General features: G+C 36.8%; 1 protein-coding gene across 2 annotated transcripts in view; it reads right to left on the bottom strand.

Moving 5' to 3' along the window:
• Positions 1 to 10,121: 10,121 nt before the first annotated feature.
• Positions 10,122 to 27,428, bottom strand: part of mapkap1 (MAPK associated protein 1) — a 106,799-nt gene continuing 89,492 nt past the window's right edge. For both annotated transcript variants that reach the window (XM_056457277.1, XM_056457276.1), the window contains one exon: positions 10,122 to 14,040. In XM_056457277.1, coding sequence (XP_056313252.1) covers positions 13,918 to 14,040 — 123 coding nt within the window. In that variant the 3' untranslated portion in view covers positions 10,122 to 13,917. The remainder of the gene's footprint in view (positions 14,041 to 27,428) is intronic.

Here is a 27,428-nt window from a genome sequence, read left to right as displayed (position 1 = left end):
AGTAAATGCAGACATCCCAAGTTGGCAAGGTTGTTGGAAAGAGGCGCAACGTATCTGAAGTCCGGGGTGGTGAGGAGGGTGCGCAATGTATTTGAACAGGGTTGGAGGAGGGAGGGGGTTGTGCGACAAATTTAAAAAGCGGAGGGGTTGGGACTTTGGTAACAGCATTGGAGAGGGTGCGCAACATATTTGAGGACCGGGGAGACACGCGATTTTTGGGAGACTATCATTCGTTTGTGGGCATCTGGGAGTCCCTATGCATATGCGGGAGAGTTCCCGAACTTCCAGGTGACTTGGGATGTCTGTAAATGAGAAAGCAGTGGGCGTGGCTTGTTTTTTCTACTGTGAGCTGATTGGATGTAGTCATTTCATTCAGAAAGATGGGGAAAAGGGTTTGGGGAGAGTTATTACAGAGTCCTGCTCACCATTTCTGTTTGTTGGAGGGGTGTGGTTAAATATGTTAGCCACGCCCAATACCTCAGACAGCCCTAATCTGAGAGTTTAACTGAAATGATTTCAATTTTGGCAAACCATTGTTTTTTTTCTTAATGACATGCACAGATGAATTGTTCACCACAAGTCTAGCAGAGTGAGCTAACTAAATATAATGTGGTTAGTTTGGATGTCATGTGTACTTTAAATAAGTAGTTTGAACAAGCGGCAAAAATGTTTTTTTGGAGTGTATGTACGATGTGTGAAAGTCAAGAGAGTCCAGTTCAGACATAGATCTTCACAACACACACACACACTGAGAAACAACTGAGAAAATCCATCTCCGGCTGCAAGTCTGTCACTCTCAATTACGGTTATTGTCTGGGCCGTGGCGAAGTCTCGGGATATTTTTAACCAGCGTCTATCTCGGTTTCTCACGGAGGGCAGAAAAAGATCTGTGAGGGGCCGCAGCTGTGGAGGAAGCTGGAGAGCCAGGCGTCTGTGCGGGTGTGTTGCTCGGCCAGCTGCGCTTCAATCTCACACTTTCACTTCTTCATCACTTCACACTTTACCTGATGCTGGCTAGTTTGGCCTTTTCCATTAACGTCAGTGAGAAATCTACAATTACGGCTATTTTTCTAGCATGCACATATTTGTTATTCGATCAGAAAAAAATGTATTGTGCTGCACTGTTAGCTATGTCCAGTAGAATCTACAGTAACTTACTGGCAGCAGTTCACTAATGTAAACCAATGGCAGCAAAAAATACCTCATTTACAGTACCATTTATCTTGCTGTATATGTATTTACAGTATTGTACACTCGCCGGCCACTTTATTAGGTACACCTGTCCAACTGCTTGTTAATGCAAATTTCTAATCAGCCAATTGCACGGCAGCAACTCAATGCATTTAGGCATGATCAAGATGATCTGCTGCAGTTGCAGGATTTATCACATAATAAACAAACAAACCCAACAAGCATTATCAAAGGTCTGCAAACAGAGGTTCCATATTAATTATAAAGCCAGCAGGCACTTTCTATTGTCATAAATAAAAATAAACATATTAAACTTTGACTGTCGTGTATTTAAATGTGTGCAAAAGTAAATCAAAACAATATTCAGACTCGCTTGGCATCTGGCTTCAAAATGCTTATTATATACAGCTGAAGTTAATGGTTGAATCCATTGATGATTAGATAGATATAATATTCAAATATATAATATTCAATCAATTATGTTTATGGCGTCACTGTGGCTCAGTGGTTAGCACTGCCGCCTCACAGCAAGAAGGTCGCTGGTTCGAGTCCCGGCTGGGTCAGTGGGCATTTCTGTGTGGAGTTTGCATGTTTTCCTCGAGTTGGCGGGGGTTTCCTCCGGTTGCTCCGGTTTCTAACACACACACTCATACGGCCAGTTTAGTTTATTCAATTCCCCTATAGCGCATGTGTTTGGACTGTGGGGGAAATCAGAGGACCCGGAGGAAACCCAAACCAACATGGGGAGAACATGCAAACTCCACAACAGCCATTATATTTTCAAGAAAATTTTTAATAAAATGTTGATAATAAATTTATTAAATTGGAAGAATAAAGTCGTTGCTCGAGGAAAAAAGTCATCACATTTTCAGAAATTATTTTTATAAATAAAATGTTAAGAATAAATTCAAGTTACGATATAATTCATCATAATGAAAAAAAACGATTAAATTAGGAGAATAAAGTCATTGCTTGAGGACAAAGTCATTAATAAATTCATTAAGTTACGATATAATTAATCATAATGAAAAAAAAACTATTAAATTACGAGAATAAAGTCGTTACTTGAGGAAAAAGTCATTAATAAATTCATTAAGTTACGATATAATTAATCATAATGAAAAAAAAACTATTAAATTAGGAGAATAAAGTCGTTACTTGAGGACAAAGTCATTAATAAATTCATTAAGTTACGATATAATTAATCATAATGAAAAAAAAACTATTAAATTAGGAGAATAAAGTCGTTACTTGAGGACAAAGTCATTAATAAATTCATTAAGTTACGATATAATTCATCATAATGAAAAAAAAACTATTAAATTAGGAGAATAAAGTCGTTACTTGAGGACAAAGTCATTAATAAATTCATTAAGTTACGATATAATTCATCATAATGAAAAAAAAACTATTAAATTACGAGAATAAAGTCGTTACTTGAGGAAAAAGTCATTAATAAATTCATTAAGTTACGATATAATTCATCATAATGAAAAAAAAACTATTAAATTAGGAGAATAAAGTCGTTACTTGAGGACAAAGTCATTAATAAATTCATTAAGTTACGATATAATTCATCATAATGAAAAAAAAACTATTAAATTACGAGAATAAAGTTGTTACTTGAGGACAAAGTCATTAATAAATTCATTAAGTTACGATATAATTCATCATAATGAAAAAAAAACTATTAAATTACGAGAATAAAGTCGTTACTTGAGGAAAAAGTCATTAATAAATTCATTAAGTTACGATATAATTCATCATAATGAAAAAAAACTATTAAATTACGAGAATAAAGTCGTTACTTGAGGAAAAAGTCATTAATAAATTCATTAAGTTACGATATAATTCATCATAATGAAAAAAAAACTATTAAATTACGAGAATAAAGTCGTTACTTGAGGACAAAGTCATTGCAGTTGCAGAAAAATTTTTTCTAAATAAAATGTTAAGAATAAATTCATTAAATCAGGAGAATAAAGTCGTTGCTTGAGGAAAAAAGTCATTATAAAATTCATTAAATTATGATATAATTTATAATAATGAAAAAAATATTAAATTAGGAGCATAAATTCGTTGTTTGAGGAAAAGTCATTACATTTTCAGAAATTATTTTTCTAAATAAAATGTTGATAATAAGTGTATTAAATTACCAGAATAAAATCGTTGCTTGAGGGAAAGTCATTGCATTTTCAGAAATATATATTTTTAAAATTTAATGTTGATAATAAATGTATTAAATTAGGAGAATCAAATTTTCAGCTCAAATTTTCAGTTTAGATAAAATGTTAAGAATAAACGCAATTCAATTTTGAGAACGAAGTCACCGTTTGTGGAGAAAAAAGTCGAGATGTTTTTAGAAAAGTCTAAAAAAAAATAATTTCGAGAAAAAGTCAAACTAAAATGTTGAGAATAAACTCATAAAACTGAGAAGTTTGATAAAAAAAAAACAGCAAAAAAACAAAACTACATTTTGAAACATGCTATGAAGTGCTGTCCACAGCGGTGGTGCTGAATTAGATGATGTTGATGGCAGAACTGTGAAAAACGGCAGTCAACTTAATCCCAATGCTCTGATTTTAGTGTCCACTCATGCAAAATTCAGATAATGTACATCATCAATATGATGGGTGTAAAATTCCTTTGAAATAATAATTACTTTACAGTCACAGCTTCACAGGTGTAAAGATAGTGAACAAAGGAAAAAGGGGAAAATTTGGAATTTTAATAGAGGAAAAATCAAGAGAAACCTAAAAAAAGTTTGTCATTTTGAATGTGAATTTAAATGTATTATCTCTCTATTCCTAAAGCTGTCCAGTAACCAAACTCTTTTGTTAATGTATATACACACCCATACCAATATGAACAAAAATCTCTGAGGAATATTTCCAGTACCTTGTTGAATCTCTGCCATGAAGGATTAAGGCAGTTCTGAAGGCAAAAGGGGGTCCAACCCGGTGCTAGTATTGTGTACTGTAATGAAAATTCATTTCTATTCATCTTTCAGATGTGAATGCGTTTTCTACATTGTTTAACTTTACTGTGCGTGACTACTCTGTTTTTGTCTTTCATCCTATACTTCTATTGTGTAATGTTGTTTGTCTCCTTGTTTTGTAAGGGGGGCATGGGTCAGAAAGGTTGAGACACCTAACGTAAACATGATATGGCCTGATTAGAAGCCAAACCTGAAGAAGTAAACAAGAATCCAATACAGGGGAAAGATAACTATAATCCATGATGCATGAGTCTAGTGCAGGAAGAAACCATATATAAGGGAGAGCACACTCTGTTTCGAGTGTCTCACTCTGCAGAAACTGTCGTTGCTGTATGATTGTGACCTTCTTTGCAAAGAATAAAACTGTAAAAAGACACCCTGGGTAAGACTCTGTCTTCTTTACCACAGAGAACGCCTCTTTAAAGAAAAATTGCCACTACATGTACCTAATAATGTGGCCAGTGAGTGTAAAACATATACGATAATTAAAAATAAATCAAATAGTGGATAATTAGATAATATTAATTAACAAATTAATAATAATAATAATAGGGAAAAAAAGGGTTGCTGTAGGGTTCAATATTTCTCTAATCCGACCCCGTTTCAACCCCTTATAAAAGTGATTGCTGCATAATAGGTGTCCTTTCCATTGTTTCGAGATTATTGTATTAGAAGTGTTTTGTGAGTATGAAAATGTAAAATAAATGTCTGGTAAATCTAAAACACCCCCCCCCCCCTCTCTCTCTCTCATGTGGCCTCTAGGGCTGCTCGAGCAAAGCAAACAACATGTGACAGAAGAGAAACCCTGCACTCGCCGGAGGCCAGCAAACCTTCTTAATGCTGCAACAAAGACATTTGTCTTATTATACACAGAGCAAACTCATACAGGGACTGTGGAAAAAAACAAGCGGACACCATTAAAGCTGCTGATTTGATTTAACAGCCTGGTGTGTGTGTGTGATTCATGTTAACACCAGCATGAAGTCAACACACATCATATTTACTTTACAAAAACTATGATTAATTAATTATTATTATAGTGAAGATAAATGTTTTTAAATAAGAAAAAACGCTTTGTGTTAAAATAACCCATAGGTTAATATTTAAGATTGAATTTCAGCTAACTTTTACATCATGTAACAGTTTAAAGGTGCAGTAGGTGATCTACCAAAATGCTAACCGTTAAAATAATAGTGTTGCGTTGGCAGGTGTGTTTGTTTGTTTGTGTGTGTTTGTCTCTCTCTCCCTCTTTCCACCTGCAGGCCCCGCCCTAACTACGCAGGCGACGTGCCCTGGGATTGGAGGAGGTTACCCAGGGCGTCCTTTAAAAAGAGAACAACGGGCGTGGGGCGGGAGAGCGAGTTTTGTTGCCGTGTTGTTGAGATTGTGATAAACTTATTGCTGTTGTTGAGTTGTTTTCGTTGATTGTGTTTCTCGTGCTGTTGTGCTAGTGTTGACTTTCTGTTGTATACCCATCCGTGTTTCCCCTTCCTATTATTTTTGTTTTGGTTTGTGTGTTTGTTGATTGTTAATATTGTAAATATATACACGGTAAGAGGCTGTAGGGGTTGGACGCCATTTTTCTTTTTTGTAAATATTTTCACCTGTGTTTTTGTTAGTCAGGGAGGTAGGTGTAGATTTTGTATTTTTATTTCTGTTATTTTATTAGGTGTAGTAAGTTTCACTTGGGTGTTTAGCTAGTGTATTTTTGTTTATTATTTTTCTGGGTTTACCCTGAGGTATTTGGCTTCACGTTTTTTTTCTTGGTGATAAAAAAAGAAAAGACAAAAAAAAAAAGACAAATAAAGAGACCCTATATAAAGGGGTTATTAAAAGTGAATTTTATTTGTCGGGTGTTCTTTTATGTTGCGGCCTTGACCCTAGACCAGGGTCATAACAATAGCTTTAAAAACAGAGTCCCTCCCCTGCCGTCCAAAGCCACGCCTCCTGATATCACAAACGCGCACCTTAGAGATGACAGTGGACATCCCACTAGATCAAGTCATTCACTAGTTAGAAAGCTTTATAGTACTGTACTGTACTGTAGTAGTGTGATATGAAGCTGTAATATCACCCAAACCAACCTAATACCTAACCCCAAACTCAACCTCGGAACCATTCAAATACAGTGTTGGTAGCATAATCTGATGGGTAGGATAAAATGTCAGGACACCGGCCCTGGCCCGGTTGGAAGAAGTGTGCCAGAGAGCAGTTCGATTGGGCTTTGGTGTGGTAAGATTGCAGTGTGAGTGCAAAGCATGCCTAAGCGTGAAACTGAAGACACGGTGTCAGTTTTAGGTGACTGTTTCATATGGATTTATTAATCATTCTTACAGTTCAATGAACACAAACTGTCATAGTTTATTAAAGATACAAACCCCTCACTGCACATCAGCTGCAACTTCAGCAAACCTCCTAATACCTGCAGCACGAGGACTTTATGAAAGTTTATGAGCGTCAGAAGTAGTGGGAAGAGTGTCACCACATCACAAATTACTTAAAGGGCACTTATGATGAAAATCATAGGAGCTGTTCGGACAGAACGGTGTGTCCACAGTCATACTGGAGTGATAGAAAAAATTGTTAAAATAGGATCCAAATCTCTCCCATATTGAGTTCCACCGTAACCTGAGGTAGGAGTGTGGTTTCCCCGCCCACTGAATTGATTGACAGACGTGTATTGACATGTCTCTGTAGTAACAAGTATAATCATCTCAACAAGACAGGACGTGTGCAAAGCAACCAGGGTTAAAAGATCTGTTCAGCTCTCTGTGATCATCAGTCAAAGAAAAGTTTAAGACGTTTCTAAAACAGTGAATGTGTGTAATGAATTACAGCGATTTTACCGTCTTTATCAGCACAGCCGCATGTCAGTACAATATAAAAGAAGACGTTTCAATGCTAGTTTGTGGATGTTAAATGTTTGTTTTTACAATAACATAACGGATATCTACACAGTAGTGGATATTAAAGTGTATCCTGTCACAACTGCCATGCAAAAACAGTGTAAAGTTAAACGCGCTCGCACTCTGTGTGCGTGTGTGTGTGTGTGTGAGAGTGTGTGCATGAACTTTATATAGACATCATGCGTGACTCATCGTTGCAGAAAGGCTTGAGTTAACTCCACAACAAATACATTAAATAATCATTGGGAAAGTTCTTACTGTAGCATTTCTTACAAACATTACGAGAGATCTGCTTCCTGTCTGTCACTGTGCTGTTTATCAGACGCAGCCGAGGGAGAGATTGAGCCACAGTCTGACAGGCACAAGGGAACGGTGGGCGGGGGAGAACTAGCATTAAAGGCACAGGCAACAAAAACAGCTACAGTGTGTTTAAAGCAGACAATATCAACATTTTAAAAGGTATAATAAATATTCTGATGAGTGTTTTGAGCTGAAATGTATCTTAAATATCGAATAAGGGGTAAAATATGTACCCTTAAAATAATACAAAACAGTATATTTATATATATATATAATTTATGACAATGATTAATTTTATTGTTGACTGTTACCTCTGTGTTGTCGAGTGTGACCTGTTGCTGTAAACCTAATTGCCCTTTGGGGACAATAAAAACATTACAATCCAGTATAATTTAAGCACAATGGGCAATGCTGAGCGAGAGCCCTGTTAAACTGAACAGTCGCATAATTGATGACCTAAGTGGGCTCGAAAGGTAAAATATAGTTTGAGTGCGGGCTGAGGGGGAAAGGAGAGGAGGGACATTCGTGCCTGAACATGGTTCAAGACAACCGTGTCAATAGACTGATTTCACGCGGCTGCCATTTTTAAAAGCGAAATCGAGGCTGCGGTGGGAAGAAACCCGGAAGTATCGTTGGGAGTTACATTGGAACATTGTGTACTTGGTTGTATATCTTATCAGCGAAGAGAAAGTGACACAAATTAATCATTTCACCGCCTTCTGAGTGACCCGAAGGTCTGTTCTGAATGGTGAAAATAAAAAGGGATATCAGAGATCATTTTCAGATAAGTTAAGGGAAATGGGACTAGTTAGCTAATGTTTTCTTTCCCAAACACACGTTTTAGATGCCTTTTATCAAACTCTAGTTAATGAACTGATTCTTTCACTATATTAGACTCGTCAAGATACTGAATTAAAAGAAAAACCGTCCATTTCCTGTTAACGTTTAAGGCACTGTTGATGGCTTTCTTAAACAGCGCTGATTTGCCATTGTGTTCACGTGCTCAACAGAAATGCTTGTGATTGGCCGAGAAGGTCATCAGTTCACCCTCCTCTGTTTACAGAGCACAAACACAGACCTGCTTGATGACTCGACTGATCTTCATGGCTGCTTCGCGCTCCAGTCTCCGTGTATCTGTGTTTGCACTGGGTGAAGGGCGGTAAGCTGAGTGCAAACACAGATACACGGAGAATGGAGCGCGAAGCACCCGTGAAGATCGGTCGAGTCATCCGCGCTCAGCAGTGCTTCAATGTTAACTTAGCGGGAAACAGACGGTTTTAAAACTTCAGTACCGGGACAACACTATTACAGACAACATGAGGGTGTGTTACAGAGGACTGCATTGTTTTATCACTCATCAGGTTACATAGACTGAAGCAGGGAAGCGTCCCCACGGTGTAACTGGTGCCATGAACTGAAGCCTAGGAGGACACTTAGGCATATTACTCTTAATGCTAAATTGCTTTTAATTGTTTAAATTAAACTTACTGACTGATATTAAAGTGATGTTTACACCATTTCTGCATTCTGAAATCTCAGCAACAGCTGGAGGTTTGTAGTACACAGCATGTTACTGCAATGTTTACAGTGCTGGTCCTATACTTCCGGGTTTCTTCCGACCGCAACCTCACTTTGGTTCTTTAAAATGGCGGCCGCGTGAAATAAGCATATAGTGCGAGTCTAGTGTGAGTATACCCTAAAATGTTTTGGGTTTATTCATTTTCCCAAAACTTTTCCAAGCCTGGAAAACGTCTAGCAAAATTTCATGACTTTTCCAGGATCATATGAACCCTGGATTCAGCTGCTTTATCAGTTTTATTTTAGAAATGCTTTTGAGTTGCATTATGGGAGCTTGATCTTTCTTCCAACAACTTCAAACTTTAAAAAAGTGACTTTTTATGAACATGTTTAATAGTTTGCAGTGATATATTGTCTGTGTTGGTGTTGTATATTACACTACATTCCTGTGACACTCCAGAGACAGACGAGTCTTCGCTGAGGCCAGCTTCCAGCCTCCGCCGCTGAGACTGCAGCTCTGCACAAGACGTTTGGCCAGCGGAGAAATTAAAATGATCGTGCCCAACTGAGCCTGGTTTCTCTCAAGGTTTTTTTTCTTCACTTCCGCCATTAGTGAAGTTTTTTTTTCCCTCTCCGCTGTCGCCACTGGCTTGCATGGTTCAGGATCTATAGTGCTGCGCATCGTTGGATTTGCTCTTCAGTGTTTGGACTCTCAGTAGTGATTATTAACCACACTGAACTGAGCTAAACTGAACTGAACTTAAACACTACAAACTGAACTACACTGTTCCTATTTACTGTGACCTTTTATGTGAAGCTGCTTTGACACAATCTACATTGTATAAGCGCTATACAAATAAAGGTGAATTGAATTGAACTACAGACACCTTGTAATAAACTGCAGGACATGTTCTGTTATTTTACAGTCTTATTTCCATATATATTATGTTTTTATACATTATCCTATTATTTAAAACTACTAAAATGTCAATCAAAGTCACTTTGTTAAACTGTAGAGTTGAATTGTCAACATCAGAAATCGACAAAGCAGAGATCAACATCCCATAACACTTGCCAATCACAAAATAAGCAAAGTATTATTTAACAGATATTTTTAACAGAAGAAAAAATATTTTCATGTCAACTAAATTTTATACATAAACCACAAACTGTAACCCAAAGAGTAAATAAAAACACCAGCCCAAAACCATTGTAGTTCAGTCTTTAATTAGAAAATCTACTTATATACAGTATAGATGTACTGTAGCAAATATTGTTGATTCCATAGGCCGCATGATACCCCCCCCCCCCAGGTCATTGTAATATTATAAATAAAGTTTCTTATTTGAAATGTCTATTCAGCTGTAATCCCCATCAGAGGAACACACGCTGTCTTTGTCCAACTGAGCGTCAGTCATCGCTTCTCGGCTTTGACAGACGCACAGGAAAAAAACAAAAAACAAAATGAAGCTAGATCAGTCAAGACAACATGGCAGTCGGAAACCTGAGTCAGAACAGTTTTGGATAGAACGAACACCCTGAATCCAGTTGAACAACAGCAGCGATTGGAGTGGAGTTACACAAAGACAGAAACAGGCTGAAACGGCAGATTTGGTGGGGAGATGGAGCCATTCCTTGCAGATGAAATGAACCTACTTTCAAAATGTTTTCTGAAACATTTACCAAGAAACGTGACAAAAACGTCATACATTCCCATTGCAGACAGTCAGAGGAGCCAAAGCCGCCATCTAGCCGCCGATTGGTTCGTTATTATAATATATGCAATCAAAAGAAGGGAGAAACACATCACAGTCTAAAGAAGTAGTTATTCATTTTGTATTTGATCGTTAAAAATCGGTCATTCCTTAACCTAGCGGCTTCCTCGGTTGGTAAAAAGTTTGCAGGCGTTTTCGACCCGACTGAATCAGCGGATACTTAATAAAATCTAAAAAAACACAAATGCAGTTGATCTGTAGCAGGCACTGAAGTACTATGGCCAACGAGGGTTTGTCATCACACCCTGAATGCGGTTGCTATTTACATTGTTTTTGTTAAAAATAAAAAAACTGAAAAAAAAAACCCTCCCTTTATGCATCGATGTCTGTTTTAACTTAAGTAACACTTTACATGAAGCTGGTGTTCGTATGATACCTTTATAATCATGACATAACATCAGATGGATGCTTATAACAGCTGTCAGTAAGTGTCATTAGCTCAGTTCTGCCCTTTTAAATGCAATGATGACATTGTTTGAGATGTTTTATTATATGCACTGTAAAAAAAAACATGCGTAAATTAGCAGTTTTCCGTATTTTGTGATTCATGTTTTTATTTGTTTAATATTTCCTCGTTTATTTAAGCTTTTGAATCGCGTTATAGAAGAAAAAACACCAAACCTTGTTATACCAATTTTACAAATACATCATAATCTGTCTTTGTCATAATCAACTTGTCATAAATCTGTCATAAACATGATCGTCATGAAGCCATTGCATTTGTGTCATGAATGTTATAACAGCGTCATTAATATTTCTCTTGACCTCTTGAACTACAGTCGTACAAATTAAATTGGTGTATAAAATGTCACTAAATATTAATGACGCATTAATAAAAGTATTCGACAGAGTACTGACACTTTTACAGAACATTTTTAATGACAAAAGCTATCAAAAAAATGTTTATGATGCAATTATAATGGACTATTATGTTTATGGCAGATTTATGACAAGTTATATTGTAAGTTGTCATGACAATGATAGGTTATGATGTATTAGTTTATGGTAACTTAGTTATGACATTTTAAATGCAATGATGACATTGTTTGACATGTTTTATTATTGTGCACTGCAAAAAATATTCGCAAATTAGCATTTTTACGTATTTTGAGATTTATTTTTTTTAGTTTTGAATTTTTCCCTGTTTATTTATGCTATTAAATTGCATTATGAAACAAAACTCCAAACCTTGTTATAACAATTTGACAAACAAAAACATCATAACCTGTTTTTGTCTGTCATAACAACTTGATTATCAAAACAACCTAACTTCACAGAACATTTTAATGATCCATTTAAAACGGACTATCATGTTTATGACAGATTTATGACAAGTTATTTTGTCTTGATAATGTCAAGTTGTCCCGACAAAGACAGGTTATGATGTATTAGTTTGTCAAGCTGTCATAACGAAGGCATCTCAAGCAATGTAAAATTACATAACCGTGCAAATGACACTTAACGACAGTTGTCATAAGCATGCAAACAAATTTATATTGTATTGATAATGTCAAGTTGTCGCATCAAAGACAAGCTGTGATGTATTCGTTTATGTCAAGCTGTCATAATGAAGGCATCTCAAATAATGTAACCCTTGCATTTAAAATGACATAACTGAGTGAATGACACTTAACGACAGTTGTCATAAGCATGCAATCAAAAAGTTATATAGTCTTGATCATGTCAAGTTGTTGTGACAGATAAAGATAGGTTATGATGTATTAGTTTATGTCAAGCAGTCGTAACGATGTCGAATAATGAAACCCTTGCATTTAAAATGACATAACTGTGCAAATGGCACTTCACGACAGTAGTCACAAGCATGCAAACAAAAAGTTATATAGTCTTGATAATGTCAAGTTGTCATGACAAAGACAGGTGATGATGTATTAGTTTGTCAAGCTGTCATAACGAAGGCATCTCAAACTATGTAATATGACATAACAGAGCAAATGACACAAAGACAGTTGTCATAAGCATGCAAACAAAGTTATATTGTCTTGATAATGTCAAGTTGTCGTGACAAAGACTGGTTATTATGTATTCATTTATGTCAGGTTGTCATAACGAAGGCATCTCAAATAATGTAACCCCAGCATTTAAAATGACATAACTGAGTGAATGACACTTAACGACACTTGTCATAAGCATGCAAACAAAAAGTTAAATTGTCTTGATAATGTCAAGTTGTCGCATCAAAGACAGTTTATAATGTTTTCGTTTATGTCAAGTTGTCATAATGAAGGCATCTTAAATGATGTCAGCTTTGGATTTAAAATGACAAAACTGAGTGAATGACACTGAACGACAGTTGTCATAAGCATGCAAACAAACAGTTAAATGGTCTTGATAATGTCAAGTTGTTGCAACAAAGACAGGTTATAATGTTTTCGTTTATGTCAAGTTGTCATAACGAAGGCATCTTAAATGATGTCACTTTTGTATTTAACATGACAACTGTCCAAATGACACTTAACGACACTTGTCATAAGCATGCAAACAAAAAGTTAAATTGTCTTGATAATGTCAAGTTGTCACGACAAAGACAGGTTATGATGTATTCATTTATGTCAAGCTGTCATAACGAAGGCATCTCAAATAACGTCAGCTTTAGATTTAAAATGACATAACTGAGCGAATGACACTTAATGACAGTTGTCATAAGCATGCAAAGCAAAATAGAGTCACGTCATGGTTATAAAGCTGTTGTGACATCCTTACGAACACCCCTTCAAGTAAAGTCCTGCCACTTAACATCTCTGAAACATATGGGAACGGCTAATACGGTTTCGCGTGCTCATTCTGGCTTTTTCGAAGTTTCCGACTGCGTTGGTTTTGGTGCGCGTTTATGTACAGTTCATTTATAGGCAGTGGAAGGAAGAAGTCTTTGAAAACTGACTCAAAACAGCAGCAAGTTCTCGGCCCTTGGCATCCAGAGTCCAGCTGATGGTTTGATCTGGTCTGGGCGATGGCTAATATCTAAATGTTCAGTCAGATTGTTGGTTGGTTTTGCGAGTACATTCGAGAGACAGCGTGGAGCTTCAGTGCTCTGATATGATTACGGACCATCAGCTCATGGAAAGGCTGATTTTCTCCATCTGGAACGAGACCGCGGCGTTCTCCTCTTTCTTAGGTTTTTACCTTTTCTATGCTCCTCTGTTCCTCACACAGGCCAGTCTCATTCTCTTGGTCTGGTTCAGAGTCGGCTGAACGGTTTCCTCCTCCAGCTTTACTGGCCTGACTTTTTGTCCTTCTGGAAACTGAAGCTCGTGCGGCGGCTTAGTTTGCGCTGTTTCTGGGCAAAATAATCCGCTCTCGATGTGCTGGCGCGAGACTCCAGGATGTAGTTCACCTGGGAGAAGAAAAGAAACAGCATCATTCTGTAAACAGGGTATATTTAGGAATCAGAGAGTAAAATTCAATCACTTTTAAGGCCTTTTAAGACTCTTTCCCTTATATTTTGACCTCATTGATGCTTTAGGTTTCAACTGGTAACATTGGCAACCTTTTAACTAACATTACAGTAGGTGAGAGTTCAAAGTGGCTATTACCGCCGTGGCTTATACCGCCGCCGTTTGAAATAAATGCTGCTCTGTTTTTAGTGTAAGACCGCAGTTTGTGAAAAAGCCGCCAGGGGGCGCAAAGGGACGGGATGCGAACGGAAAGAAATAGCCTTTACAGCAGCTCTCTCTCTCTCTCTCTCTCTCTCTCTCTCTCTCTCTCTCTCTCTCTCTCTCTCTCTCTCTCTCTCTCTCTCTCTCTCTCTCTCTCTATATATATATATATATATATATATATATATATATATATATATATATAATTATGTATTTATTTAATTATATATAATTATAAATATATTCTTAATAAACTTCCCAGCCACAAATATTAAAAAAACACAACTTGTATTAAAACTGGGCGAGGATTAGAAAGAATACGATGTTTGTTATATAATTTAAAATGTTATTCCTCTTGTCCAATTTCTTTATGCACATTTTTTCACTCGCTACTCTGCCAGGAACTTCGCCGCTAGAGAGCACCTTCAAAAATCTCAATCTCATGGCTCATTCTTCACGAATATAGAATTAAAATAATTGTGCATCCCGCGGGTGCAACCAACAAGAATTGTGCATTTTAGTTTAACTTTTTGAGCGTTAAAAGCAGTTCGGTGTTAGTTTTTATTTAAATATATCAAGCCGAAACTAAACAGCGCATTCTCTCCGCCTCCTCGTTCATAACCAGCGGGACCGGGACAACTGCTGAAGCAGGCAATAGAGAAACTCCGTCATTCATCATAATCTTTCTTAGCTGATGTTTCGGAGTCGAAAGAATATATTAAAGAAAAATGTTCTTTTAACAGTCCCTATATATTTTATCTTTTTCTTTCTTTTTTTTCCTGTCATTTCTCTTCAGCAAATTATATTTTTTAAAGCTGCTTGATTCTTTTAAAACCGAAAGCAGAGCCCGTCAATTGGTGTTTTTCCATAAGATACGTTTATCCTATGATAATTTATCCTCTGATCCTTTTGCATAAAGGTTTTAATAAAAAGAAAAAACAGGTCACTTAATTACTTTCGATGTGCTAAAATATTTGTTAAACGAATGTTATTTAAAAAAAAAGCATATGCACATATTACAATTGTAAAATAGTCTAAAATGCATTGTCTAATCAGAAATAAAGGAAATTAGTTATATTTAATTCATAAAATAGGCTAGCCTTTTTATAAATTGAGTTTAATTGATTTGAAACTTTTAATTGCATTTTAACGTCCTGTATAAATAATAAAAATTGCATCAGATTGACGAAAAAACGAATATTAATACCTGCAAACAGGGCCACGGTTACTTTTTTTTCACTGACTGGCATGACTGGCAAACGCGTCAGAAAAAAAAAACTGCTGAATCTCTGCGAATATTTGGTTAACTTATAAAACAAATGTCTGGTTTAGTGATGTTAGTAATGCATAGAAAAATGCAAAGCAGTATTCTCCTGAGCTCATTAAACCACTGATGACAGCGACGGAATCACTGGCCCACCACGTTCTTACGAACATATTTTATTTATTAAAGGTATTATTTCATTGACCTGAACATAACCAGTTATAATATAATTACTAACCCATCCTCTAAAGCAGGCAACACTCTATTCAGCTATGTTTTGTGTTTTTACTTAGAAATATTTTCTTTTTGGCGAATGCTTGGAGCGTAATATAGATATTTTAAATAACAGATAGTAGGGGTGGGCGGTACACCGGTGTCATAGTCATCACCGGTGTGACATTGCGCCACGACATGGATTTTCTAATACTGTCAGTACCGTAATAAATCAATTATGCACCTTGAACGGCTGCATTTACATCAATAATAGCTAATTCTAAATAATAAGGCATTCAATTTTCTTCAAACGTTCAGTTGTGGTCTGAATACATGTCCTTATACTACAGGGCTCGAAATTGCAACCATTTTGGTCGCATGAGCGCCCGAAATTTAATCTATGCGCCCTCATAATATATTTGGGAGCATTTGTGTGTCTGAATATAATGAACAGGGAGCTTTTGTTACTGCAGGAAATACAAACGACTGAAGAGTGAAAAGTGCACCGGTTTGCAAACCTCCCCTAAAGTTATAATAATAATAATGGCGCAGATGACAGCGATCATGACATGAGGTAAATGTTGATCCGCCAGCTGAGATCAATCGAGTGTTTTCGGAGAAGGTGCCCGAATCTCGATGCGTTGCATTCACCGCGTGTTCAGCGCAAATGTCCGCTAAATATAAAATCTAACACTGTACACATCATCGCCAAAGAAACTCACCTTTACTAAGTTTACACTGAAACTACGGCTCATAACAAAGAGCGGAATTGCGCCGGTGGTCATCATGAGAATCCTGCTCTGTCTGCTCATAAATTGGTGCGGCTGACTCGCCTGCTTTATTCCACCAACACAGAGAAATGAAGATCAGCTCATAACGAGACTGAGCATTTACAATGACCCAAACCAAAACTTTTAAAGAGTGATAGAAGTGAGACTTTCTTTTGTCCGTTCTTCCTTGAGATGTTTTTTATTTTGCTATTGAAAGTAATTCCATGATATTATGCCGTCACCGTTCAAAAGATAGAAACATTCATTTTCATAAGGCCCCATATTTAATGCGGTTTCGTTTTTAAACGCATAGGTTTTGTTACGCCATCCGTCCTATAGGAGTTTTGGATTTTGTGTATTCATGTTTGTGAAAAACACTTAATAGTGGAGACCCCTTCCCCCTTCTCATAACCAAAAGCTTGTCTGTCAGGAGTTAATGGGCATCAGTGAGGCCGAAATCATGTCTATTTAAGTGTCTTTAATATGGTGTATAGATTATTATGCGTTATTGAAACATCAAGGGGGACGCAGCAAAGTCACTTATAAATTAAAATTGTATTATTTTAAGCAATTTTATTATTTTTTGCAACAGCCTTACATTTAAAACGGAAACTTAACGGCGATTATAATCAAAAAGAACTCAGCCTGTAAGGCTAGATGTTTTCTTTCCCTTATTTATTAATTTATTTGTTCATGTGTTTGGCGCATGTAACTCGTGTGCCATCGGAAAACTAGTGTAATGACGGCAAGCCATCTTTCCCAGACTCGGGGCAAAGTCCTGCCTCTCCTTTCACTCCGTCCCGAAGCCCCAGCTGGCCCTCCTGGCATCCTCTGCGTAAAACATATGCTGGATAAGTTGACGGTTCATTCCGCTGTGGCAATTACAGACTAATAAAGGGACTAAGCCAAAAAGAAAACGAATGACGAATGAATGAATGAATAAATAAATAATAATAATAAAATAAATATAAGGTAATAATCTTTACACACAGATGCCGCGTAAGTGGCCTTTTTTAATTTAGAGATGGTACATTTGAATTGCCTCTGCCACTTCTTCCCCCACCTCAAACCTGAAAGTTGAAGAGAGAACTATATTCTTTGAATAAAACTATTGAGCTATAAAGGGAAAAAACGCAGAAGAAATTTGCCATTATATTAATTTTAGCACAGCTGCCAGTCATTTTCACATTCGTTTTTCAGTTAGGGATTAATATTAAAGTAGCCTAGTAAAAATGTCTATACTATAATATTATAATTTGTTATATCCATTATTATTATTATTATTATTAAAGCTATACAATTGACAAAACGCAGAGCCCTTAAAAAATTTGCTTTCATTTTGACATAGCTAAAGCACACGTTTAAAGTTATGTAAAAAAACATCCCATTCTACAGCAGCAGTCAAGTTAGGACACTTAAAAATGCCTTTTGCGTTTGAAGATGATCGACCTGCGAAGTTATGTTTACAGTGTTATAAAAGAAAAAGGTAGGCTATTTAGTGCGTGTGGATTTACCGTAGACAGGCTTTCTGTTTGGCTAATGCCTAAAAATGTAACCAAGTAACACATTAATTTTAGCAACTATTTTTAAATGGCATTTAAATTTTAAATTCATTTTTTAATTTAATTTAACATTTAAATATAATTTAATTTAAAACATTTATTTTTTCCTCGCTGATTTTGGTTGGGTAATAAAGCGTGATGACTCAGATATGATCTAGTTTAGCTTGCATGTGTGGGCATATTTTGACGTCTTTACCTAAAACTTTAAACATTTATAATATTTAAAATAAAACGGAAAGAAATAAGGAGACTAACATAATTTAAAACACTTATTTGGTGCTTAAACCACCTTCAGAAAGTTTTGCCAGCTGTGGTAGAGCGCAACGGAGGCTCCACTGGAATGTAGCAGATGTGTTAAAACTTGGTATTATTATGGTGGCTTGAAAAGCCAGCATACTGTTATCTATCTTAAACTTATTATTATTCTTCTTCTTCTTCTTCTTCTTCTTCTTCTTCTTATTCTTCTGAGACTAATTTCTAAGTGTATCTCCTCCTAGGCCTTTCAAGCTACATACTTCAAACTTTCGTCAAACCTTCAAACTGGTCTGACTCGGGTTGCTATATCTTTTCTAACTGATCCGACCTTGGGTTTTCCAAAAAACGACCCAGAAAAATCCCAAAAGTCCCATTGACTTAACATTGGGTCAAACTTTGTGAGCTCATAACTCTGCATCAGACTGTCCTACAGACTTCTAACTGGACCCATTTAACTCAGTCTAGCCAGCAGCCAATAACTGATGACTTTTTAACTTACTAGCCACTCCCTAGCAACCACTTACAGCACCCTAGCAACTGTCCCATAGACTTCCATTGTAAAAGACTCCCATTTACTTAACATTGGGTCAACCTTTGTGAGCTCATAACTCTGCATCAGACTGTCCTACAGACTAGAGTCTGGCCTCATTCAACTCAGTCTAGCCAGCAGCCAATCACTGATTACCTTTAAACTTACTAGCCACTCCCTAGCAACCAATTTCAGCACCCTAGCAACTGTCCCAGAGACTGTGACTAGCTATTCTAACACACGCTAACAGTTTTAACGTCCTACTGACATGCTAATCTTGCTAGAAAGGTGCTAGCAACACGATAGCGACATGCTAGTCATGCTAGTAACATGGTAATTCATGCTAGAATCATGCTAACAACATGCTAATTAATGCTAGAAACAAGCTGATTCATGCTAGAATCATGCTAGTAACATGCTAGTTACATGCTAATTAATGCTAGAATCATGCTAGTTACATGCTAATTCATGCTAAAACATGCTAATTCATGCTAGAATCATGCTAACAACATGCTAATTCATGCTAGAAACATGCTAGTTACATGCTAATTCATGCTAGAAACATGCTAGTAACATGCTAGAATCATGCTAGTAACATGCTAATTCATGCTAGAATCATGCTAGTAACATGCTAATTCATGCTAGAATCATGCTAGTAACATGCTAATTCATGCTAGAATCATGCTAGTAACATGCTAATTCATGCTAGAAACATGCTAGTAACATGCTAATTCATGCTAGAATCATGCTAGTAACATGCTAATTCATGCTAGAATCATGCTAATAACATGCTAATTAATGCTAGAAACATGCTAATTCATGCTAGAATCATGCTAATAACATGCTAATTCACGCTAGAAACATGCTAGTAACATGCTAATTAATGCTAGAAACATGTTAGTAACATGCTAATTCATGCTAGAATCATGCTAGTAACATGCTAATTCATGCTAGAAACATGCTAGTAACATGCTAATTCATGCTAGAATCATGCTAGTAACATGCTAATTCATGCTAGAATCATGCTAATAAAATGCTAATTCATGCTAGAAACATGCTAGTAACATGCTAATTCATGCTAGAATCATGCTAGTTACATGCTAATCCATGCTAGAATCATGCTAGTAACATGCTAATTCATGCTAGAATCATGCTAGTAACATGCTAATTCATGCTAGAATCATGCTAGTAACATGCTAATTCATGCTAGAATCATGCTAGTAACATGCTAATTCATGCTAGAAACATGCTAGTAACATGCTAATTCATGTTAGAATCATGCTAGTAACATGCTAATTCATGCTAGAATCATGCTAATAACATGCTAATTCATGCTAGAATCATGCTAGTAACATGCTAATTCATGCTAGAATCATGCTAATAACATGCTAATTCATGCTAGAAACATGCTAGTAACATGCTAATTCATGCTAGAAACATGCTAGTAACATGCTAATTCATGCTAGAATCATGCTAGTAACTTGCTAATTCATGCTAGAAACATGCTAGTAACATGCTAATTCATGCTAGAAACAGGCTAGTTACATGCTAATTCATGCTAGAAACATGCTAGTAACATGCTAATTCATGCTAGAAACATGCTAGTAACATGCTAATTCATGCTAGAATCATGCTAATTCATGCTAGAAACATGCTAGTAACATGCTAATTCATGCTAGAAACATGCTAGTAACATGCTAATTCATGCTAGAATCATGCTAGTAACATGCTAATTCATGCTAGAATCATGCTAATAACATGCTAATTAATGCTAGAAACATGCTAATTCATGCTAGAATCATGCTAGTAACATGCTAATTCATGCTAGAATCATGCTAGTTACATGCTAATCCATGCTAGAATCATGCTAGTAACATGCTAATTCATGCTAGAATCATGCTAGTAACATGCTAATTCATGCTAGAATCATGCTAGTAACATGCTAATTCATGCTAGAATCATGCTAGTAACATGCTAATTCATGCTAGAACATGCTAGTAACATGCTAATTCATGTTAGAATCATGCTAGTAACATGCTAATTCATGCTAGAATCATGCTAATAACATGCTAATTCATGCTAGAATCATGCTAGTAACATGCTAATTCATGCTAGAATCATGCTAATAACATGCTAATTCATGCTAGAAACATGCTAGTAACATGCTAATTCATGCTAGAAACATGCTAGTAACATGCTAATTCATGCTAGAATCATGCTAGTAACATGCTAATTCATGCTAGAAACATGCTAGTAACATGCTAATTCATGCTAGAAACATGCTAGTTACATGCTAATTCATGCTAGAAACATGCTAGTAACATGCTAATTCATGCTAGAAACATGCTAGTAACATGCTAATTCATGCTAGAATCATGCTAATTCATGCTAGAAACATGGTAGTAACATGCTAATTCATGCTAGAATCATGCTAGTTACATGCTAATTCATGCTAGAATCATGCTAGTAACATGCTAATTCATGCTAGAAACATGCTAGTAACATGCTAGTAACATGCTAATTCATGCTAGAATCATGCTAGTAACATGCTAATTCATGCTAGAATCATGCTAACAACATGCTAATTCATACTAGAAACATGGTAGTAACATGCTAATTCATGCTAGAATCATGCTAGTTACATGCTAATTCCTGCTAGAATCATGCTAATAACATGCTTATTCATGCTAGAATCATGCTAGTAACATGCTAATTCAAGCTAGAAACATGCTAGTAGCATGCTAATTCATGCTAGAATCATGCTAGTAACATGCTAATTCATGCTAGAATCATGCTAATTTATGTTAGCAACTGCCTAGCAACCACTCATAATACTTTAGCAACTGCCTAGCAACAACCTAGCAACGCCTTAGCAACCACTCAGAACACCCTAGCAACCACCTAGCAACACCTTAACAATGACCTAGAATACCATAGCAACTGCCTAGCAACAACTTAGCAATCACCTAGCAACACCTTAGCAACCACCTTGCAACACCTTAGCAACAACCTAGCAACACCTTAGCAACCGCCTAGCAACACCTTAGCAAGCACTTAGAACAACCTAGCAACTGCCTACCAAGAAACATGCCAATCTATACTAGAAACATGCTAACATAAATGTACTTATCTATGCCGACTGTTTCAAACTTCATAAAAACTGCTTCAGTTATTTACACTTTAAAACGACTTCAAACTTTTAGACTCGGCTTTTCAAGCCACCATAAAGTTTGTCCTCAAACTTTAATATCTAGTTTATTAATATGTTATTAATGTGTTTTTGTGTTCCTCGTCTTGTACGTCGCCGTGTTATTGTGCGTCAACGTCACGTTTATCTGTCCTTAAGCGCGCATATAGTCGAACATTTCTGCTCGACATCGGTAGAAACAAACTTCACAAGTTAAACTCCGCGGACACTGATGAGCTGCAAGATTTCGGCTTGCTCCGGATGCGTACCCATCCTCCGACCCCCACCTCACCACCTCGCCCACAATGGAGGCGCTTCAAGCGGCGCGAGAGGAAGCAGAAGAGGGGTAAGCGCGGGGGTATCCGAACAAGGCTAGCGGCTAACCCCCACAAACCCGCAATCCCCTCCATCATTCTAGCGAACGTACGCTCGCTAGACAACAAACTGGACTACATCCGTCTACTTCGTTCATCACATAGGACTGTAAAGGACTGTTGCGCTTTTGTGTTTACACCACACAGAGAGGAGCTTACAAAGCCTTCCCCCTCCCCCACCTTGGTGGACCACTTAACTGTCATGCTAATGCCTGCTTACAGACCGATAGTTAAAGTCACCAAACCGGTTTGCAAGGAGATACAAGTGTGGCCAGAAGGTTCTTCAGAGGCTTTACAAGACTGCTTCAATACCACAGACTGGGATATGTTCAAACAGGCTGCCACTCAAAAGAGCAAGAGCACCAGCCCCAATCATGTACACCTTCTACAGAGGCACTATTGAGAGCATCCTGACCAGCTGCATCACTGTGTGGTATGGAACCTTGGATTTTCTGCAGGAAAACACTTCAATGCATAGTGAGAACAGCTGAGAAGATCGTTGCGGTGTCTCTCTCCCCTCCCTTCAGGACATTTACAGCACACGTCTTACCCGTGGAGCCCTCTGCATAACAGCAGATGCCACCCACCCAATGCACAACTTCTTCAGTCTGATCACACACACACACACACACACACACACACACACACACACACACACACACACACACACACACACACACACACACACACACACACACACACCACACACACCACACACACACACACACACACACACACACACACACACACACACACACACACATTAATTTATATATATATTGGTTGACAATAAATAAATAAAAGAAAGAATTAATGAATGAATTCTACAGTCTGCGTGTGCCTCTATGTTTATAGAGTTACTGGAGACATCCAGTAAGACACAGTCAAATATTCAGTCCAAATGCACTGGAGAGACCTGAAACATGTTAATTTTTCCTTATTGGCTATATGACATTTAGATGTTGCATATTATTCTGTGGTCTTAAGAAAAGTGTTAAGTATTTCAGCACATAAGAGCAAATATAGCTTATAGCCCATTTCGTTGCGCTCCGCAGCTTTTCACTAATAAAGCTCTTCATGTAAATTTCATTTTTCAATTTTAGCACGTCATATAAAAATATCGCCCTTGCGCCCTCATTTATGATATCCTGCCGCCGGGCCTGCTATAGCGAAACTTTATTGTTTGAGAAGAAACAAAAACGGAAACTGTGCATGAAAACCTGGCTGGGAAGACGGCGATAACATGAATTTTCTGTTCTTCAACGAGAAAAATAAAATCGCAGACACGACACAATGACGGCGTTAATTATACAACGCAGTGTTTACGATCATATTAACAACTAACATTAATATCAATAACTCCTCTGGCTTTAGACTTTACCTTTTAGAGCTTGTTCTTGTCGGCGCAATATAAGTTTATTGCATGTATAGCTACGAATCAGATTATGAAGAATGATTAAGAGCATGCTTATCCTTTATTTCATCCTTTCCGTAAGGTGTTTTATTTATTTATTTATTTATAATTTTTTTAAATAATGATGACAATATTCACTATCTAAGCATTCCTCGGTATACTACCAACAAATTACGCCCCTGTACCCAAGTAGCCTACCTAAGTTAATTTACATTTCATGTAAAAAATAAGAAATCAAAAAAGACCAAAGTATTATGCTAAATATCCGTACAAACGAACATGTTTGTTGTTTAACTTTCGTTGATAAAACAACACAATACAGCCTATAATAATGTAGGCTAGTTAATTAAAAATAACTTTAACTGCTTGAAACAGTAAACGTTACATTTTAGAAACTTCACAAATACTAATCAATAATAATATAAATAGTAACGAAGAACAAAAATATTAGCCTAGGCTTGTAACAACATAAGTCAGATGTTGAAAAACCTGGCTGGGAAGACGGCGATAACATGAATTTTCTGTTCTTCAACGAGAAAATAAAATCGCAGACACGACACAATGACGGCGTTAATTATACAACGCAGTGTTTACGATCATATTAACAACTAACATTAATATCAATAACTCCTCTGGCTTTAGACTTTACCTTTTAGAGCTTGTTCTTGTCGGCGCAATATAAGTTTATTGCATGTATAGCTACGAATCAGATTATGAAGAATGATTAAGAGCATGCTTTTCCTTTATTTCATCCTTTCCGTAAGGTGTTTTATTTATTTATTTATTTATTTATTTATTTATTTATTTATTTATTTATTTATAGTTTTTTAAATAATGATGACAATATTCACTGTCTAAGCATTCCTCGGTATACTACCAACAAATTACGCCCCTGTACCCAAGTAGCCTACCTAAGTTAATTTACATTTCATGTAAAAAATAAGAAATCAAAAAAGACCAAAGTATTATGCTAAATATCCGTACAAACGAACATGTTTGTTGTTTAACTTTCGTTGATAAAACAACACAATACAGCCTATAATAATGTAGGCTAGTTAAATAGAAATAACTTTAACTGCTTGAAACAGTAAACGTTACATTTTAGAAACTTCACAAATACTAATCAATAATAATATAAATAGTAACGAAGAACAAAAATATTAGCCTAGGCTTGTAACAACATAAGTCAGATGTTGAAAAACCTGGCTGGGAAGACGGCGATAACATGAATTTTCTGTTCTTCAACGAAAAAAAAAAAAAAAAATCGCAGACACGACACAAAGACGGCGTTAATTATACAACGCAGTGTTTACGATCATATTAACAACTAACATTAATATCAATAACTCCTCTGGCTTTAGACTTTACCTTTTAGAGCTTGTTCTTGTCGGCGCAATATAAGTTTATTGCATGTATTTCTCATCAACGTCTACTATTTATCAGTTTCTCTTTTGTATTTGGCCATTTTTGAAAAGGCCTCTCTGCCATACCTGGCTGGACTAGCTGGGCATTTGCGTTCAGTAGATGACACCGGAGCTGGCTCCGCATTCCATGGGCTGGGTGACATGACCGCAGCTCTGGAGGTTCGACGTGTTTGTCCATTTAACACTTATTTTTCTAAGCAAGCCCAACAAATAGCTTCATCCTAATTATTGATTCGCCTTTCTCGATCGCCACGAATCCAAAATGATTCCAGATTGGCGCTGAGCGAGCATAAGCAGAGCGTAAAACACTAGCTGCAGTCAGTAAACAATTTAACAGATGCCCCGTCTGCAGCCAAACTTTAAAAATGTATAAAGCATATTTTAATCGTTTAACTGATACCATTCATCGGTTACAAACGTGCCCTTTCGGTTATTGCTTAATCGGTTATTTTGAGCATCCCCAACTAAACCACATGTGCAAGCTCTATTTTTTTTTCTCTCACGGCCGCACGCCGGAGATCCGGCATGGTGCCGGAATACTTTAAGCCCTGGTAAGATCATGTTTATTACTAAGAAAACTAAATCAAAATTATATTTTAATTGAACACATCTGATCACATAAGGTACGCACAGAAAAGTCTGTTTAGTGTTGTGGAAAGGCAAAGCTGAATATCTGTGGTTAAACTGCCACCCAGCGGTCAAAAGCTGCTGGCGCACCAAGTACCGCTGTCGCCGCGGTATGAATGGCGACATAAGGAACACATTGAAGTAGTAACATCTGTACCTGACAAAAGTCTTGTCTTCAATCCCAGTTGTAAGAGCAACAAATAATAACTTGACTTCTAGCTGATCATTTGTAAAAGTGTCAGAAGGTGGATTTTTCTGCTGAATCATCTGTTGAACTGCATCCAAATCATCACATATACTGCAGAAGACCTACTGGGACCCACATGGACCCAAAATTCTCACAGTAATCAGTCAAGTTTGGTTAAGGAGAAATCATGGTTTGGGGTTCCATTCAGTATGGGGGCGTGCGAGAGATCTGCAGAGTGGATGTAATTGTGCTGCCCATTACATTACAAACCACAGGAGAGGGCAAATTCTCCAGCAGGATAGCGCTCCTCATACTTCAGCCTCCACATCAAAGTTCCTGAAAGCAAAGAAGGTCAAGTTGCTCCAGGATTGGCCAGCCTAGTCACCAGATCCGAACATTATTGAACATGTCTGGGGTAAGATGAAGGAGGAGGCATTGAAGATGAACTCAAAGAATCTTGATGAACTCTGGGAGTCCTGCAAGAACTCTTTCTTTGCCATTCCAGATGACTTTATTAATGAGTGATTTGAGTCATTGCAGAGATGTATGGATGCAGTCCTCCAAGCTCATGATGGAGTCAGACACAATATTAACTCTTTCCACTGCAGCATGACCACATATTCTATACTGGACATTATTTCTGTTCAGTGACAAGACTTTTGTCTAAGTCAGACCTTACTGACGTAATGAAATCATTAGAAATCAAGGCATGATCATATTTTATTTAGGTAAAATAAGTGTAATCTAGAGGCCTTTGCCTTTTATATAAGCCATTTCTGATACCAAATGATCAACTAGAAGTCCAGTGATTATTTGCTGTTCCTAAAACCTGGATAGGCAGGAAGACTTTTAGTCAGGTAGTGTATATTTACTAAATACTGATAGTAAGAGACATTATTTATATAATGAATGAAAATGATAATCCAGTAGGGGGCGCCTATAGAACAGCAGGAATAATGGTTTTACCTTGTTTACTGCAGTAAACAAAGCAGAAGGGTGTCCAATCTAGCAGGATTTTATCGATTTCATAAACTACACGCATCCCAATGTATGCAGATTAAATTCAGACAAACTTCAGCAGAGAACTGGACATTGTAAAATCAAAAATTATACAAATTTAAAATCATGTAAAATTGCATTTAAGACTTTGAGATACTTTTTAGGAGCCTTAAAATTCTCTAAATTAATCTATCAACTTTTAATTCTTTTTAAAACCCTGTGGAGACCCTGTTAAATCAAAGGGATCAAATTTGTGAGAAAAAATTGAAAACTAAGCTCAGATGACAAGAAATTGGTAACACTTTAGAATAACGGTCTATT

This window comes from Danio aesculapii, chromosome 5 (genome assembly GCF_903798145.1).
Source record: "Danio aesculapii chromosome 5, fDanAes4.1, whole genome shotgun sequence".
NCBI lineage: Eukaryota > Metazoa > Chordata > Actinopteri > Cypriniformes > Danionidae > Danio > Danio aesculapii.
This window is presented reverse-complemented; position numbering and strand designations above follow the sequence as displayed.